At 36.8% G+C, this 16512-nt stretch overlaps 1 protein-coding gene across 2 annotated transcripts in view; it reads left to right on the forward strand.

The window, feature by feature from the left end:
- Positions 1-10486, forward strand: part of PRKX (protein kinase cAMP-dependent X-linked catalytic subunit) — a 57857-nt gene extending 47371 nt beyond the window's left edge. For both annotated transcript variants that reach the window (XM_065074129.1, XM_021287620.2), the window contains exons 6-9: positions 973-1030; positions 3606-3683; positions 6351-6499; positions 7013-10486. In XM_065074129.1, coding sequence (XP_064930201.1) covers positions 973-1030; positions 3606-3683; positions 6351-6476 — 262 coding nt within the window. In that variant the 3' untranslated portion in view covers positions 6477-6499; positions 7013-10486. The remainder of the gene's footprint in view (positions 1-972; positions 1031-3605; positions 3684-6350; positions 6500-7012) is intronic.
- The last annotated feature ends 6026 nt before the right edge of the window (positions 10487-16512 follow it).

Raw genomic sequence — 16512 nt, forward strand, 5'->3', positions numbered from 1 at the left:
TTTATTTTTTTTAAACCTTCTGCAAAGTTAAAAATTGGAATTAGCAATACTCTGTAGATCCCTAGCATTTTATACAGTATTGCATTTCTCAGTTTTATTCACGGCTGTAGGAAGAAGGATGGATAAACTTTTGTTCTTTGCTGTCATTGGTACTTACATGAGACCAGAATGCTGTTATTCTAAAAATAAATAGCAAAATAATCTTGAAGATAAAAAGCTACTGCCAGATTTTTTTCTCAACTCATAAGTAATCAAGCTACCTCAATAAATTGTGATACTATGAGTTTTTGTTGGAGTTTTTTGATTCTTAATATTTAAAGTAATTTCCTATTAAAGTAGAAGTCCTTTATGTCTGAACTTATGTTCATCTTTTGAAATGTTGATTTAGCTTTACATAGAACTGTTCAATGAACTAGGATCTCAGGGGAAGCTTTTCATTTTCAGTGAAATTAAAGCTTATAGATACTAGTTTTAAGCAGATGACTAGCTCTTGCGTGGTTTCTGTGAACATATAGCTGCCACAGAATTTAAATGTCAGTGTATGAAGTCAAGGGTGCAGCTTTATCCTTATTGTAAAAATATATTGGAGTTATGTTCTGCCAAAGAGGTTTGAGGTCCATTTTGAGATTTGGAATACCCAGCAAAATACAAAGACAAACAAAAAGCAAAGCAAAACAAAAAAACAACCAAATAAAACAATACTAGTTTGCAGGGGAAGACAGTGAAAGTTTTTCTCCTTTGTTTCTTTAAGGGGTCTAAAAGGAACGTGCAAGAATTCTGCAAGTTCCTTTCAGAACAGGTTGTTACTTTTTTAACTTTTATTCTTGTGTCATAAAATATGAAGGAAATGAATGGATAAATGATGCACAGTATTAGCTAGTCAAAGGGAAGTACACTAATTCTATAACATTTGTATGACAGTCAAATATAAATTACTTTTGTTTAACAGAGAACATGCTTTCTTTACTGCAGAGACCTTATTAAGAAGCTGCTTGTGGTTGACAGGACAAGACGATTAGGAAATATGAAGGTCGGTATAAAATGTTAGATGTAACACAGAACGTGGCACAAGGTTGAAAGAATTCTGTAGGAGAGATGTAGAAGAACTCTTCTATGGCTTTTGTTTTTATAAGCATGAAATTGAGATATATCTTCTCATACATTACTTCAGTTGTGCAGTCCTAAATGCAAAGTTTAACTGTGTTTTTCTGGAAATCATACTCCTATTTGCCTGGATTAATACTTTCTTTCATGACGAGTTTCCTCTTGCCTCACTCCAGTGCCCCATCCCCCTAGAAAAAAAAGTAGAAAAACAAAACAAAAAAACACCCCCCACACCAAAAAAAAACCCACCATATACCTGTTTACTGATTAATTTGAAGACTTACATTAGGCCAGAAATACGGTGCTGAGACCTGTAGTACAGGGCACCGGGTGGTTTGGTTCTTCCTTTGGATTTGTTTAAGCCCAGAAGGAGCACTAATCAAATTTCAAGCCGAAATACTATTTTTGAAAAATATGAGGGTTGTTGTAGTGCTATGTAGTGCAGTTTGGTCGTTGTCTTGACAGTCTGGTGGTGGGGCTGATTAGGTGCAGTCAAATGGTCTTCCACCAAGAAGAATTATTCATCCTATTCTCAACAGACTTCTGAAGGCAATAGCTTACTAGTCAAAAATATGCTTGTGTGTCTCAGGTAGCTTTCCAGCCTGCCTCAGAAACACACCTGTATCTGTGATACGTCAAATCCTGTGAATTCTGGGAGTTGTGCAGATGTGGTACCACTTGTAATGCCAAGAAGATGACAACAGCATTACAGGCTGATGTGATTCTCCAGCTGTGCATCAGCTGTGTTTGGCAGCGCAGGGAGAAATCAGCTGCATGTGAATTAACTCTGTACTTTATCAGGCTGGACAAAGTACCATGTGAAACTCAGTGTAGGATAATTTACCCTTGTGGCAGAGTATGTTAATCCTGTATTCCATTGACTTGTTACTGTTGTTACAGTGTTGCAGATACCTAAACTAGCTTGTGTAATCTCTTAGTTTTTAAGAGACAGCTAAAATTTCCAGTTCCAAGGTTTGCTTTTTTGCACAAAGCATAATTTATGTTGCACAGAGCTAAACGAAGTAAAAGATACACAGTCATCCAGGTTCCTTGAACATGTTGATATAAGTACAGATGCTGAACCTGCAGTCCAGAGTTCTTTTACAGAGCCTTTTATGGCACAAACTTGGACTGGAAAGAAAACCTAGGAAATAAATGTGTCCCTTATCCTTCAGAATTCTTTGATGCTTTGCAGTGTTGGCGGGGGGAGGCACAGACATCAGGAGGATTAAAGCTGAATTTTCATAAACTGAAAATTTAGAAAGTTATTAACCAGTGCAAACTTTTATATCTTTTGGCAGTTTTGAAGGAAAACAAAAACAATCCTTGGTTTATTCAAATGTTGGGTTTGGGAAATGTGTTCGGCTTGCTTTCTTTTTTATTTTCTTTTTTATTTTTTTTTTTAAGTCTGTGGTTGTTTTGGTTTGTTTGAGGGTTTTTCCCTGCAATTGACTAAAATGCCAAAATCAAAAATAGTTCTAATTTGAAGTGGGATTTGGTGTGGGGGTGTTAGTTCAGTCTTAATTCTGATCCTTTTCCGTAATTATAGTTGGTTTAAAAATATTTAAATCCCATTGGGCATTTTCTGGTGAAGCGTTCAATCAGATCTGCTTTTGAGGCAATAAGGTGATAAATTACTCTCCCTATTGCCTCTTTGGATCTGAGCAGAGGTAGTCTCACTCCATATAAGTCTGAATAAAACAAATGTGTGGTGTGCTCTTTTCCATGGAGCTGCGTGTGGTATGAGTTTCAGTGCTGTGCATTAAAGCTGTGCTGTAATCAGGCCTGAGACAGAAACAGCTGGTTTACTCCAGTGCTTGGTGCCTTGAGAATGAGTCTGTGCTTGAACCGAGCTTCATCCTGGGGGAAAAAAAAAAGAGAGGGGAAAAAGAGACATTTTCATTCTTTATGTACATAATCAAAATAGTCAGCCTAGAGAGGATAATCATTGCAATGCAAATACAATATATCTAAAACGAAAACAAATGGTTTTATTACATATACTTCTGGAATAGTACTGAGAACTTCTTCTTGTCAGCACTAAATATCTGTCATATTTGGTAAAACTACATGCTTCTCAGACATCATTTTTGAGACAATGTCAACCCTCAGTTATTTTTTTTTTTAATGTAAGAATTATAAAGTATGTCTGAATAAGAGGCATTTGCTAAAATGTTGAAGAAAACAGAAGTGAGTAGCGCTGCGGTGAATGGTTTTGTGGATATTTTAAAGCCTATTCTTGATCTTTGTTCTATCAGAAGAATGCTGATTGAAAAAAAGCGGGGGGGAGGGAGATCTTACTGCTGGAACTTGTGGTCTGGTAGGGAAATAACACTGAATTTATCCTGTAGAATCTTTTAGTAATTATCACCTGAGAAAAGATAAAAGGTTAGGTGGACCATTAGTCTACCTTGATACCACAGTTCTTATGATTAAATGCATGGTTTGGCATACATATAACTTACTAAATATTTATTTTTATTTTTTTTCTCTCTTCAAAGAATGGAGCAGATGATGTGAAGAGACATCGATGGTTCAGGTCTATAGATTGGGACGCTGTACCGCAAAGGAGACTAAAGGTATATCCTGTAAAATACTGTATAAGACCACAACAAAATATCATTGTTCTTTAAAGATGATCTGTTGAGGTTTGCTTGCTTGTTGCATCTATGTTCATGTGTGTGTATGTGCACACATCAATAATTACATGTAATTTTTCTCTTATACATTGCAGAATTTATATGACTGTCTACTTGCATTTTTGTCTGTATACAAAATGTCTAAAACAAAAAATCCCCACTTTGTTTTGCTGAAGTTCATTAGTAAATACAACATTTAATTTTCAGTTTTAGGGTTTTACAAGTAACTACTTGTTTTAGGTGGTTTTATGTTGGGGGATGAAAGAGGATTGGTGGCTTGGTTAGATTGTTTTGTTTTGTTTTTTTGCTCTTATGTCTGTGGAATTTTCTTACTTTGGGCTTTAAATTTTAGTGCCAAGTTCAATTCAGGTAAATGCTTTAATAAAATGTAAAGCATATAGGAGTAGGAAGAGTAGGGAAGGTGAGAGGGAAAGATTTATGAATGTAATTCTAACATACTTTTTAACAGCACTGAGTTCTATGAGGGCAGATGTTTGCAAAAGCTATCAACACTGCAAAATGCTTTTTAAAGTCCTTTGGAAGTAAAACTGCCTTCCTCCTTTCCTTTTTTGAGTTCTAACTAGTACGATTTCTTAGAGCAACGATATTCAGTAACACGGGTTGCTGTATGCAGTCAGTCAAGTACTGATTAAATGTTTGCTCTTCCATTTCTTTGCATTAGTTTCTTATAAAGAATTTCTGGCTAGATACCTTAAATTGAATTATTGCAAAATAGATAAGAGATAAAAATGTTTTTGATGTGTTCTTGTGGACAACATCCTAATATAAAGTTGTAGTTGACTTTTTTCTTAAAAAAAAAAAAAAAAAACAAAAAACAAAAAAACAACACCACAAACACGGTTTTACATTGTTTTGAGTGTGTGGGTTTTGCAGGTTTTTTTTAATGGTTACTACATCCAGTTGATGTTTTTTCAAATCATTTACTAAAAATCCCAATCACACAAATAGGCAAAAATACCAACTGGATGCTAACATGTTTTATAAATATTTCAACTCTCAAGTTTATTACAACCTACTGGATTACTAAAGGTAATTATTACTAAGGTCCAAACATCCTTTGTATTGCATTTTTTTTATTAAAAAACAAACAAACAAAAAAACAACAAACCTCACTCTGGCACTCAGATTATTATGAATTTTCCTTTATCTTTTTTTTTTCTTTAATTTTATTTTTCTATTTTTGTGTCACTTCATAAAATTTATTTTCCTGCCCAAATGCTTACAGGGAGATGAGGATCCCTAGGCGTTGCGCACAGTGGAGCAGGTAGTTCTCTGGAGCAGAGCAGATTCTGTACGTTCTCAGGCATCTGGGGAGTGTGCTGTGGCTGACACGTGGCAAAAGCCGGACTCCACTTTGGGCTGAAGCTCAGCAGTGCCATCCCTCAGGACCCTTTCTTTCCCACCGAGAACCTGCTGATGGCACTGTTACAAACTGAGAAGCCAAAAAGATCAGAGATCTCAGAGCTAGTGGAAGCCAGACATGTCTCTTTTTGAGGAGATGCAGAATAACATTTTGCTGTACTGTGTCGTTCTGTCTGTGATATAACTTTTATTAGCCAGTGTGGTGAATGTCCATAAAGTTTTGTCATCCTCAGTGTTTTGTTGAACTCGTGACGATAGTTAAGTTCTCTGTTACTGGGAAGGGGATAAAAAGATGACTGTCCTTTGAGAGAAGAAACTGGTTTTACCCTATATTAACCCCTACATTAATGAAGTGTTCCAGAAAGGAGCTTTGTCTCATAGTGTGTGGCCAGAAGGGCAGAGTAATCTCGATGCTACATCTAAGGAAAAAAAAAACAGCAACTGTGAACCTGTTGGTCAATACTAGAAATTTAAAGAAATAGAAAGCAGATATTTCTCTTGGCACCTCCAAGTTTCCTTAAAAAGATGAATTTGAATTAAGATGCTTTTGCAGACATCCTTGTGTGATTTTTTTTTTTTTTTTTTTTTTTTTTTTAACAGTGAAGCAATTTCCTTGCCTAAGTTTACAGCTATGCTTGGAAAAAGCGTAGTAGTTAGTGTGAGGTATACACAAGTTAGTCATTTCAGCCTCCTTAAAAGCAAACGATGTATTTGAAAGTGAGGAAGAGAAGGCTTTTTTCCTTCAGTGAGAAAGCAGTTACCCACACTGCTATCAAGACTCATTCATAGTTGGAAGGAACCTAATGTGATTCCACTCCTTTTTGCTCACAGGGCCACAGAAGTGGGGAGGAGTGAGGAAGGAGAATGGCAGATGATGCTGTAACAGCATGTGCCTGGAAGCGCAGTTGTAGGCATCATTGGCAGTAGTTACCTTCAGTCTGCAAAGCAGTTAGAACCTCAGTGCTAAATAAAAGATATCTGTATTATAAGTGTCTTTCAAACACAATATTTAGCTGCAGCTAAGACACAGCATTGGAATGTAGTCTGTGTTGCTGCAAGCTTCTCTCTCTCTTGTGCCGTTCATTATTGGTGAAAAAGTAAACTTTCATAAATATGTACCCCTTTTGTTTAATCAGTCTTTTACAGAATTCCTGCTTTAATATGATGGAGAGGAGCTCATTGAGGAATGTGTACTAATATTTTTGTTGTGCTTGTTCTGACTAGCCTCCCATAGTACCAAAAGTGTCCAATGATGGGGATACTTCCAATTTTGAAGCTTATCCTGAGGACGACTGGAACAAGATGCCTCCAGTACCCCCTAAAGATCTAGAAATTTTCAAGAACTTCTGAAAGCGACATCTACACTGGACAAGGTATGTCCAAATGTCAGGAATCCTCTTCAAAACATTGGTCTGTGAGTGAGAGCCATCTGCAGAAACTACATCTTCTGATTCATAATAGTGATTAATACTTCCTTACAGCTCGTAAAACCAACATGAATCACAGTAATCAATAGTATAATTAAATTGTTGAAATAAAATATTGTAAAGCAGGCTTATGGAATGACAAAGGTAATTTATCTGATAGGCTTTCATGTTCTGAAGTGGTGAGTTATTCACATACAGATATTAAGTCCTTTCCTTAAACCTTTTTAAATAGTGTGTTAAAGGCAAATATCTAGACTGATTTGACAGATAAGGAAATGTGATTGTTCTTGATTGCAAGAGTTTTATATTAAGAATGAAGATGTTAGTTAGAGGAATAAGATTTTCAGGTTAATTCTGTACCCTGAATTCTGTCTGATCACTGTGATAAGTTGATACTTGTTATTTAATTTACATGCTCCACATTGTATTTAGTGTTCCTTTCTCATTATTTTTTCTTAGAAACTGGAAGGGAATTGAAGTGCTAAGAAGAAGTCTGAAGAAGAATGGAGTTCATATGTAAATGAAGACTTTCTTTGTGGATAAGAATGATACTGCGTTCAGATACACATCTTAGTATAGATAAAATACGTTGGAGGCAGACAAGAATAATTTTTTGCTGTAAACATTTGACATTAGTAAATTGTAATATTGATAGTCTACTCTGAAGTAGACTCACTAAAATGATATATTTTAGGATTATTTTTTTTAACTTATGGTTTAGTTAAGTTTCCTGCTATTTTGCATAGTTAACTCATAGACTTAATTTTATAAGTTTATACTAAACTTGTGTAATTAAAAGCACAAATTAGTATATATGTATATAATGAATACAATACAACTAAAGCACAGGAACTGTGCAAAGATGTAAATTTTTGTACTTTGCAGAGTCTATGATTTTTATTTTTCAGATAATGTTTTTCAAGAAGTTCTCTAGGAATAAAAATCTTAAAAAGGATAAATGAGTTTTTCATCATCTTATATACATTTTATAATTCTTTGTAAAAAGTAAAAGTAATTATGTTTTAAAAAAGGTTTGTACCTAAAATTTCCAATGCCTCACACTTGCAACCATAGTACTTGAAAGCAGAAAGACAAGGGCATGTTTTATTGTTAAGATGCATCTTAATGGCTAATTCATGGAGTTCTGTTACAGTGATGTCTCTTTACAAACCAGGATACTGAGTGATGATTCACTGTCTGAAATGAGATTCCTCACATGGAGACTCTGTAAACGTTCGGTTCAGTGCACACCGATAAAAGGACTCTAACAGGCTCTTACAGGAGATGTTCTCTCTCAGGCTTGCTGTCTTCTCTAAATGTGATGCACAAGCCATAACAGACTTCTTTCATTGTTGAAATAGTTGTTGTTGAATGCTTGGCACTTTGGAATATCAGAGGGAAGAGCCTGATTTTTCTGCTCCTGCTTTTGGAAATGTCCTGAAGTCTCTGCTGCCAGGAATTTGATATATACAGAGTTCAAACCTTAGATGTAAGGAGTCTCTTCTTTTCATCCTGTACTTACTATCTTTCTAGGAGCTTGAGTACACTTGATTTAGGAAGTATTTGCAATACTGTTTCATTTTAAGTAGCACCAAATATCAGTATGTGCGTATGTATGATGCATCTACGTATATGAATACACATAAACATGAAAGTAGATTGTATACAAGTCAGGATCTTTTTTTAGGCTTTTTTCACGTTGCAAATTGATACTTGTGTTACTGTAAGGGAATTGATTTTGAAGTGCTTTGATTTACATTCTTTCATATGTTGTGGTTTTAGATAACTTTCAGTGAAATTATAATATCTAGACCAAAAATATATTTTTTAAAAGCACATCAGATCACTGAAGCTCTGCTACTACGACTGATGGGCTCTATGTAAAACTGTTTAAGTAGATCATACAGACAGTTTCTTCCCCAAACTGGTCCCCACATTTTTGATCTGCAATGCCATAAGAAATGTAGTTCAAAGATTTATTTTTCTGAACTAAATCCTGAATCCTTACGAAGTAGTCATTCTATTAATTGCTAATTAAATTAAACTGTTCCACAAGTTGGTGGCCCCAGCTGCCACTCAGTAAATACTGTGCAGGAATGTATAATGGAATGCAGGAAAATCCATAGTAAATGATCGTTTTAACCTGGTAAAAATACCTTATTCTCTTAAAAAAATTAATCTGTTCCATTGTATTTGTATCTGTGAAATTAGTTATTCCAAATCAATCGGAAAAACTGAAGCACACAGCTTACTTTGTCTAAGGGGAGCAAGCATAGTTTTTAATGTGTAAGCTTACAGTATTTTGTAGAATCTGAGTACTACAAAACCAGTTTCTTATTTTAAAATGTACATAGTGCAACAAGCAAGTGTGCTAAATACAGGTTTTTTTCAATTTTAAAAACTGTCTTCAAAGTCTTCAAAGCTGAAGAAATGAAGTTGCATTTGACTAATGTGCCACAATAGTGGTTAGAAGTCTGGAATGCTTGAACAACAGGAGACAGTGGATTTTCTTTTTATTTATCTTATCCATTGCTGGCAGTGGATGCACTGACACTCATTATGATAGAGACTAAAAAAAAAAAAACCCAAATACAATCTTCTTAATAATGCTAATTCATTTACTTTATATTATTTCCGGAGCCATGTGTACAGATGCTTTACTACTGACCTCGTCAAAATGCTTCCTAGTACAAAACTGCTTTCAAATATTTTTAAATTAAAACCCTTTAATTAAAAATCACCCCAAACATTTTTCAGTCATTATTTTAAGTGATGAGTTATTTTCTCTACACTCTTGAACTTAATGAGCTGTTGTTACCTGTCCGTTTTATTTATTTGCAAAAGTGAGTCTGGTTTAAGTATTTACTGGGACTTCATGGCCCACTAATATAGTTCTGTCTGAGTGCTCATGCAGAAGTCCCTGGATACACACTGCACTAAGTACTGTGGATTTATGTTTTTTTTTTTTTAAGCAGACTAGAACACTTTTATTTTATATTGAAGTATGGTATTCTCTGAAGTTCATTTTGTTATGGGTAGTTTTGTTAACACATGTTTTTGCGTATAGACTGTTGCATAAGGACTGTTTTCTTGCAAGACCCCATAGGCCTTTGGTATTCTGCTTTGGTGAACAAGAATGTTAAACATTAAAAAACAACCTTTATTTTTGAGTTTTATATATCTATATTTTTAATTGCCCAATTTGAGGTTTTAAGTGATAAACATGCATTGTAAACTCAATTGCCTTGTAACCAAATGATATAAATGTTTCATTATATCAATGGAGAACCTGCTGTAGATTTTCCTGTAAATTAGCTTATCAATGAATATGTGTGCTACTGAGCTTTAACTGTGATCTTCCACTGTAGAAAGTCATTGTTAACAGATCAAATATAGGTACTAAACTATGTTTAAATGGATGAACAGGGATTTTTGCAGTTTTGAAAGCAATTAAGATATGGCTGTTCCGCAGCCCATCTGCTTGCCTTTCAGAAGAGTTGTGATGCAGTGCTTCCTGTGCTATAGAATTATTTTTCAGCTTTCAATGACTGTAGCATGATTCCTTTTGGTACTGTACTGTGTACAGGCTTTCCATGTTTTGCACTTTTCTATGGCAAACCTTGACTGCTTTATAAATACTCCGTTGTGTAGTAAGTAGTGATACCAGTGGTAGGCATTTGTGTACTGCATAATCAGTTTGAACTGCTAGACTTCAGAGGTTAACTTGGACTAGTGGTGTATGTTGCTGGTTGCTTGTGGTAGCTCACATGTGTAAGTACTGTTCAAAGTTACAAAGTCAGCCCTCATTGCACAATGAAAATCACTGTGATCTGTACATAAAACCTAGTAAAATTTTATTGCTGTTTAATTTATGTAATATCTGTCAAATCTGGATTCATTAAATAAACCTTTATATCTTTTTAAATGTTTAAACCTAGTTTGCTTCCATTCATGTTGGGAGGAGGCAGAGGTTCTTCATCCAAAAAGTTATGAAAGGGAGAGGAGTAGAAAAACAACTGTTCCTTCCTTTCAGAAGTTGACTCTTTCCAGAACAAGACACAAGTTGTGGAACATATTTCAGTTGCTGTAGAAGAAGCACAAAAAAGTATATTTTAAAATTCATTTCAGGTAGAGCACCAATAATGAAAAGTGTGAACTCAGACTTCTCATTAAACTTTGATGATATGACTGTAATTCCTTCAACATATTAACAACTTAATGACCTGAACACTGTCCAGAACACTCCAGTCTGTTTCTTTAGGCATGAAAAAATATTCTTATGATACCAGGCACACTAGACTAACCCTTTATTTCATCTTCCATCAAGAACTTCAAAAGTCCACTTTTAAACAAATTTATTTAGTCTTTGGTGTTAAATTGTTTCTCCCCAGTCAATTGTATTTTTTTTCTTATCCACCAGGTGGCTTAATCTTGCAGAGATAATTACGTAGGCATAGAACCAAATAGACACCGTTTGTGCTAGTTAAGGGTTGTTTTTTTCTAAGGTTGGTGCAAAAGGAATTACGGTCTTTGCGTTGTTGAAAATTGCCATTTGATACTGGAATATATTCTGAAATAAATGTGGTTATGTTTTATATAATTTGAATGCCCTTTTCTCACCTTTTTATTTTTGCTAGTGACTTATTACTTGCTGTTTATTTTAGACTATGGAAATTATATGTTAGACAGAAAGCAGCAGAGACAACTTGCAACATCAACAAGACGTTTGGCCTAGGAACTGTTCCCGAACGTACAGTGCAGCGGTGGTTCAAGAAGTTTTGCAAAGGAGACAAGAACCTTGAAGATGAGGAGTGTAGCAGCGGCTGTTGGAAGTTGACATAGACCCACTGGGAGCAATCATCAAAGCCAATCCTCTGACAACTACATGAGAAGTTGCTGAAGAACTCAATGTCAGCCATTCTGTGGTTGTTCAGCATTTGTAGCAAATGGGAAAGGTGAAAAAACTCAATAAGTGGATGCCTCATGAACTGACTGAAAATAAAAAAAATTGTCCTGAAGACCCTCATCTACAAGTCTGTTAAACCCCTTCAGGGATGGTGAGTCTACCACTTCCCTGGGCAGCCTGTTCCAGCGCTTTACAACCCTTTCCATGAAGAAATGTTTCCTGATACCCAATCTGAACCTTCCCTGGTGCAACTTGAGGCCATTTCCTCTTTTCCTACACTTGCTACTCAGGAAAAGAGACCAACCCCCTCCATGCTACAACCTCTTTTCAGGTAGTTGTAGACAGTGGTAAGATCTCCCCTCAGCCTCCTTTTCTCCAGGCTCAACAACCCCAGGTTCCTTCAGCTGCTCCTCATCAGACTTATGGTCCAGGCCTCTCACCAGCTTTGTTGCCTTTCTCTGAACTCTCTCAAGCTTGTCAAGGTTCCTCTGGTTGGCATTCCTTTCCTCCAGCACGTCAACTGTACCACACAGCGTGGTGTCATCGGCAAACTTGCTGAGGGTGCACTCAATCCTACCGTCCATGTTGCCAACAAAGATGTTTAACAGGACCGGTCCCAATACCGACCCCCGAGGAGCGCCACACCTCACTGATCTCCACTTGGACAGTGGAGTGATGAATTTTGTCATTGTAGTTCAAAATATATTTTCTTATTGTGCTACTGCGAAAATCATGAACAGCACAGAAACCTATCTTCCTTATTTAATTTTGTTATGAGTCTTTATGTTCTGGTTTGTTGTTTGGTTTTGTTGTTTTGTTTTGTTTTTTTCTGATTTCAAGCTGTCAACAATAATAGTAGCTAACAAAAATGTAAATGAAGTGATATTTACCTTTTACTATCTTTTAGCTCCTAGCATATTCTGTACGCTAAGTGGAGATTTCATCCTACTTGAAATAATTCAGTCCGTAAGTTTTTTCTCTCTAAATCTCTTTGGTTGATCTTCGATTGGCATAGCTTCAAGCAGTTAAATAGAGAAAAGCTGCAAAAAGGCTATAGAAACAGTCAATGACTTAGAACATATGTTGTCCAAAAGGGTGGGGTAGTTTTCTCTGCATAGGGCCATAGCAAATGATGTATTAGAAGGAAAAATACAAGCCACCTTGAAAATCAGGTTTGAGTTACAGTATGGTTTCATAGATTGCCAAAATTTGTTGCATTTACTGGCTTCTTGTAGCTAGTTCTCTTTAAAGACACTCAGCTGTATTTTCCTGTATTGTTTTGGAAGTGCTTGCCTCATGTTCAAGATTGTTTCCCTGTTGCCCCGAGGGTGACATTCAGTGGAGTTCACTGCTGGTTTTTTCTATCCAAAAGACAGAAAGAGGAAAGATCTTCTTTCCTCTTAAGGTGTAATGGGAGGTAGCAGCAATAAATTGCAGATTGAAACAATGCATTATAGTGAGTCATATGAAAGACTACAAATAAGAAATAAAACAAAGCATTCCATAGAAACTAAAAAACTAATTATTTTCACAACTTTAACTTCAGCAGAGTTGAAATAATGAGCTAAGGAATTTGTTCAGTACCTTGCTTTCTCAAATGCTGTGGAAAGACTGTTTAACCCCTCTGGACTTAAAGGAGGTCTGAAGTCACGAAACAGACTATGTGTTCATGTCAAGTGCTGCAGACTGGTTGCTCATGACAAGCAAGTTCTTCTGGTGAAGGTGGTGCTGAGTTGCTGTCTCTATAGACAGCTTTGAGTTTTCATTTGGAAGAAAACTGATTTGTATGTCAACCAGGTCATTGTAGAAGGAATGTTACCTCATTGACTTCCATGTGTAGAACTAAGTTTCCAGCAGTTCATAAACTTTTTGATCTCAGAGGTGTTTTAAATGGCCATGCCTTTCAACCTTTCTCTCAGGTCTAGCAAGCCAGTGTGGCCTTTCTCTGGCTTGTGGGGGAGTTTTGGAATTAGTGTAGGACCCAGCTCTCTGCAAACTGAGAGGCGGAACACTGGTGTGCTCATGTGTTGCTAGATGTGCACTGGATGCAAAGAGTACTGGATGCTGCACAAAATGCACCTCTGTCAGATAAAGAAGTTTCAGCAGAAACTTATTTCCACTCAGTTCTTTCTATGGTGATGCGACGAGCTGGCAAACAATGACGTCTTGTAACATCGTGCTGGCATTTCCACCAGATGTGGTTGTCTGGATGATTCATAAATGCCGAGGAGCTCCCATACGGCTAGCTGGAGTGTGGAAAGAGAAAGCGTCACCACGAGAAAGCCCTTCCAGGAACCACAATTCCAAGCATGATCGCATTCGGCTTGCCAGCCAAGCCCTTCCTCACGGCAGACGGGAATGGAGCACAGTGAGACCTCTCGGAAAAGACAATGTTACTATGGGCAGGAAAGGCATTCAAGACAAAGGCTGGAGCAGCTTCACATCTGTTCCTTGGGCTGGGTGACAAAGTTGTGTGATAGACCTAAAGACAAAGACCTGTCCACACCCACCTAGTTTTGTTTAGGCACCCCAAAAATGTAACTACCATGTTGCTCATGCAGGGCTCCTTGTGTCAGCAAAATAATTCCCTCTGATGTTTTGGCTTTTGCTAATACAGAGAACACACCTCCTTTCTCCTTCACTGAAAAATGTATAATGGGAATTGGCCTGGAATATGTTCAACTGAAAACAGAGGAAGACTGATGCCATTTCCAAGTAATGCCTTTATTGTGATATATCCCACGTTTAGTTAGCAATCAGTTTATGTACATACAGTAATAACACCATCTATTTTTTTTTTTTTAATTCACAGCTTTTGAAATGGCATATAATGAAAAAAAAAAAACTTTCCAGAAAAAGTCAATAAGTGTTTGTCCACTGTTAATTAACAAGAACGTGAATTGGTTTTGCCCTTTTGGTGACTGGAGGGTTGAGGAAGAATTGTTGTCCCCCTTAAAAAAAAAAAAAAAAAAAAGTATATTATATGTATATATTTGTATCTATAAATATATATAAAATAACCACAGAAGTACTTCTATAGTATACTTAGTATACTCCAGAGTCTTTATATTTATTTTTAAACAATAGTAAATCATTCAATTGTTAGTTCCAAACAGTTCTAAGTTTAAAGATTTGATCTTGATAAAGATATACAGGAAAACAAAGCACTCTTCCGCTCTCATTTCCTGTTTGAATCGATGAGAATTCGAGCTCCTCTTTAGTTATCTTGGCAAACATTACTTCCCCATGAACTGTCCTTTTAATCAAGGATCACAAAATGTCCTCATAAGAAAAGCATGAATTTATAATACAATCTGTGTTGTAAAAAAGTTTGTTTTCTTTAAAAAATAAGACACAGCACTATTAAAAGCATTTAAATGGCTTTATACTACTGTGTGCACTTTCAGCTTGCTGTGTTTCCAATACATTGTGTGTTGCTTTCTAGTACTATTTCTAATAGCAATAAAAGCACAGCAAGGCACAGTGAGATAACAAGGGCACCAAGTGCTCTGATTCCTCCCAATGGTCCTGATTCAAAAAGGAGTGATGTGAATGAATCAGGAGATGGAGACTCTGCAATAAGTATTTAAGCAAACAGCCAAGGAGTCCTTAGACAAAAGGAGATGGCACAAACCTCTGGAGGGGCTGTGTATCCACTTGCGTGGGGCATCAAGGATTCCTTGGGGACATTTAGTGTGGATGTAGAGTATAAGGAGGCTCAAGGGTTTTGAGACTTTGGTCAAAAGACTTTTTTATTGTATCCTCATCTTCGTGAGCCTGACAAATTTGAGATTTTATAATTGAAATAGGTATTTTGTGATAATAATGTCTGCAGATACTAGTGATTCTGAAAGTGACATTTTTAGGGTCAGTGAGCCTGATGGAAATCACCCACGAAACAGTCCATTTAACTGGGAGGCATCTAATGGAAACATTTTCCAAAACATAAGTAATTTTGTTTTCCATTAGTTTTTCTGGTATTTTCTGAGAATTTCTAATATGGAGTGTCAATCATAAGTTTATTCACATGAACACTAAGAAACTGTTTAACTGAGTAATCATCAGAGACTCCAAATTTAGGTAAGATAGCATTGTGATGGAGGCATCCTGAAAGTCAATTTTAGGCAGACAGTAAGTTCCAAAAGAGACTTTATTCTAGCTGGAAAAGTATAGCCAATAAACCAACCAGAAACAGGGTTTATACAAATATTTAGCACTCTGACAACATAAAATACAGGTTCAAGTATTGGTTGAGGAGATTATTGGGGTACGACAACATAAGAATTAAGAGGATCCACAATGTGCACACACATACAAGAAACAAAAACAGAAGTCTCTCACTCATGGTTACTCGCAAGAAAATAATCACTCGCCTGGGTTAGGCGAGTGCTCACACTTGCCAGGGTTAGGTAAGGACTCATTCAATGATATATCCAGTAAATAACTGCTCATCACAGGAGGAGGTGAGGTGCTCTCAGTCCCGGGATGTCTCCTTAGATAATGTCCCAGTCTAAGGAAAGAGCTCCAGTTCACAGACCTGCTGCTCCAAGAAGACCACTCAAAGGGGACCCCATTTTATAGCCTGGTCAGATCTGGCTGTGGGCATTACAATGTGGTCCAGAAGCTTCTCAGCTACTCTGAGTACCTCCTTTGTTAAGGACTCTGTTGTTTGACTGAGGGTCCCACCCCTCCTGCCCCCCCTAGCTGTGTGGAGGTGAAGTCACCCTACCCCAGGATAGGGGAGGATGTGACTGTCAGCACCTTGGTGCCACCCAAGATATGTACATGGGGACAGGCACAGTGGGGCACAAAAGGTGCTGAGGAGCCACCAACTGCCCTATTGGAGGCTCCAGACCTGAGGGGGATGTGCAACCGCCACAGCCATGCAGGTCGCTTGGACATCTGATTTAAGAAGGCTGTGATGTTGACATGCTCTGCTATCCCTTTAGGTTGCTTTTACTCACTGAAAAATAGATTTGTCATCACATTAACAACACCTGTAAACTTGGCTTATTCTTGAGAATGGTAATGAGATTGGGAAGATTATTTCTTC

Source organism: Columba livia, chromosome 1 (assembly GCF_036013475.1).
Source record: "Columba livia isolate bColLiv1 breed racing homer chromosome 1, bColLiv1.pat.W.v2, whole genome shotgun sequence".
Classification (NCBI taxonomy): Eukaryota; Metazoa; Chordata; class Aves; order Columbiformes; family Columbidae; genus Columba; species Columba livia.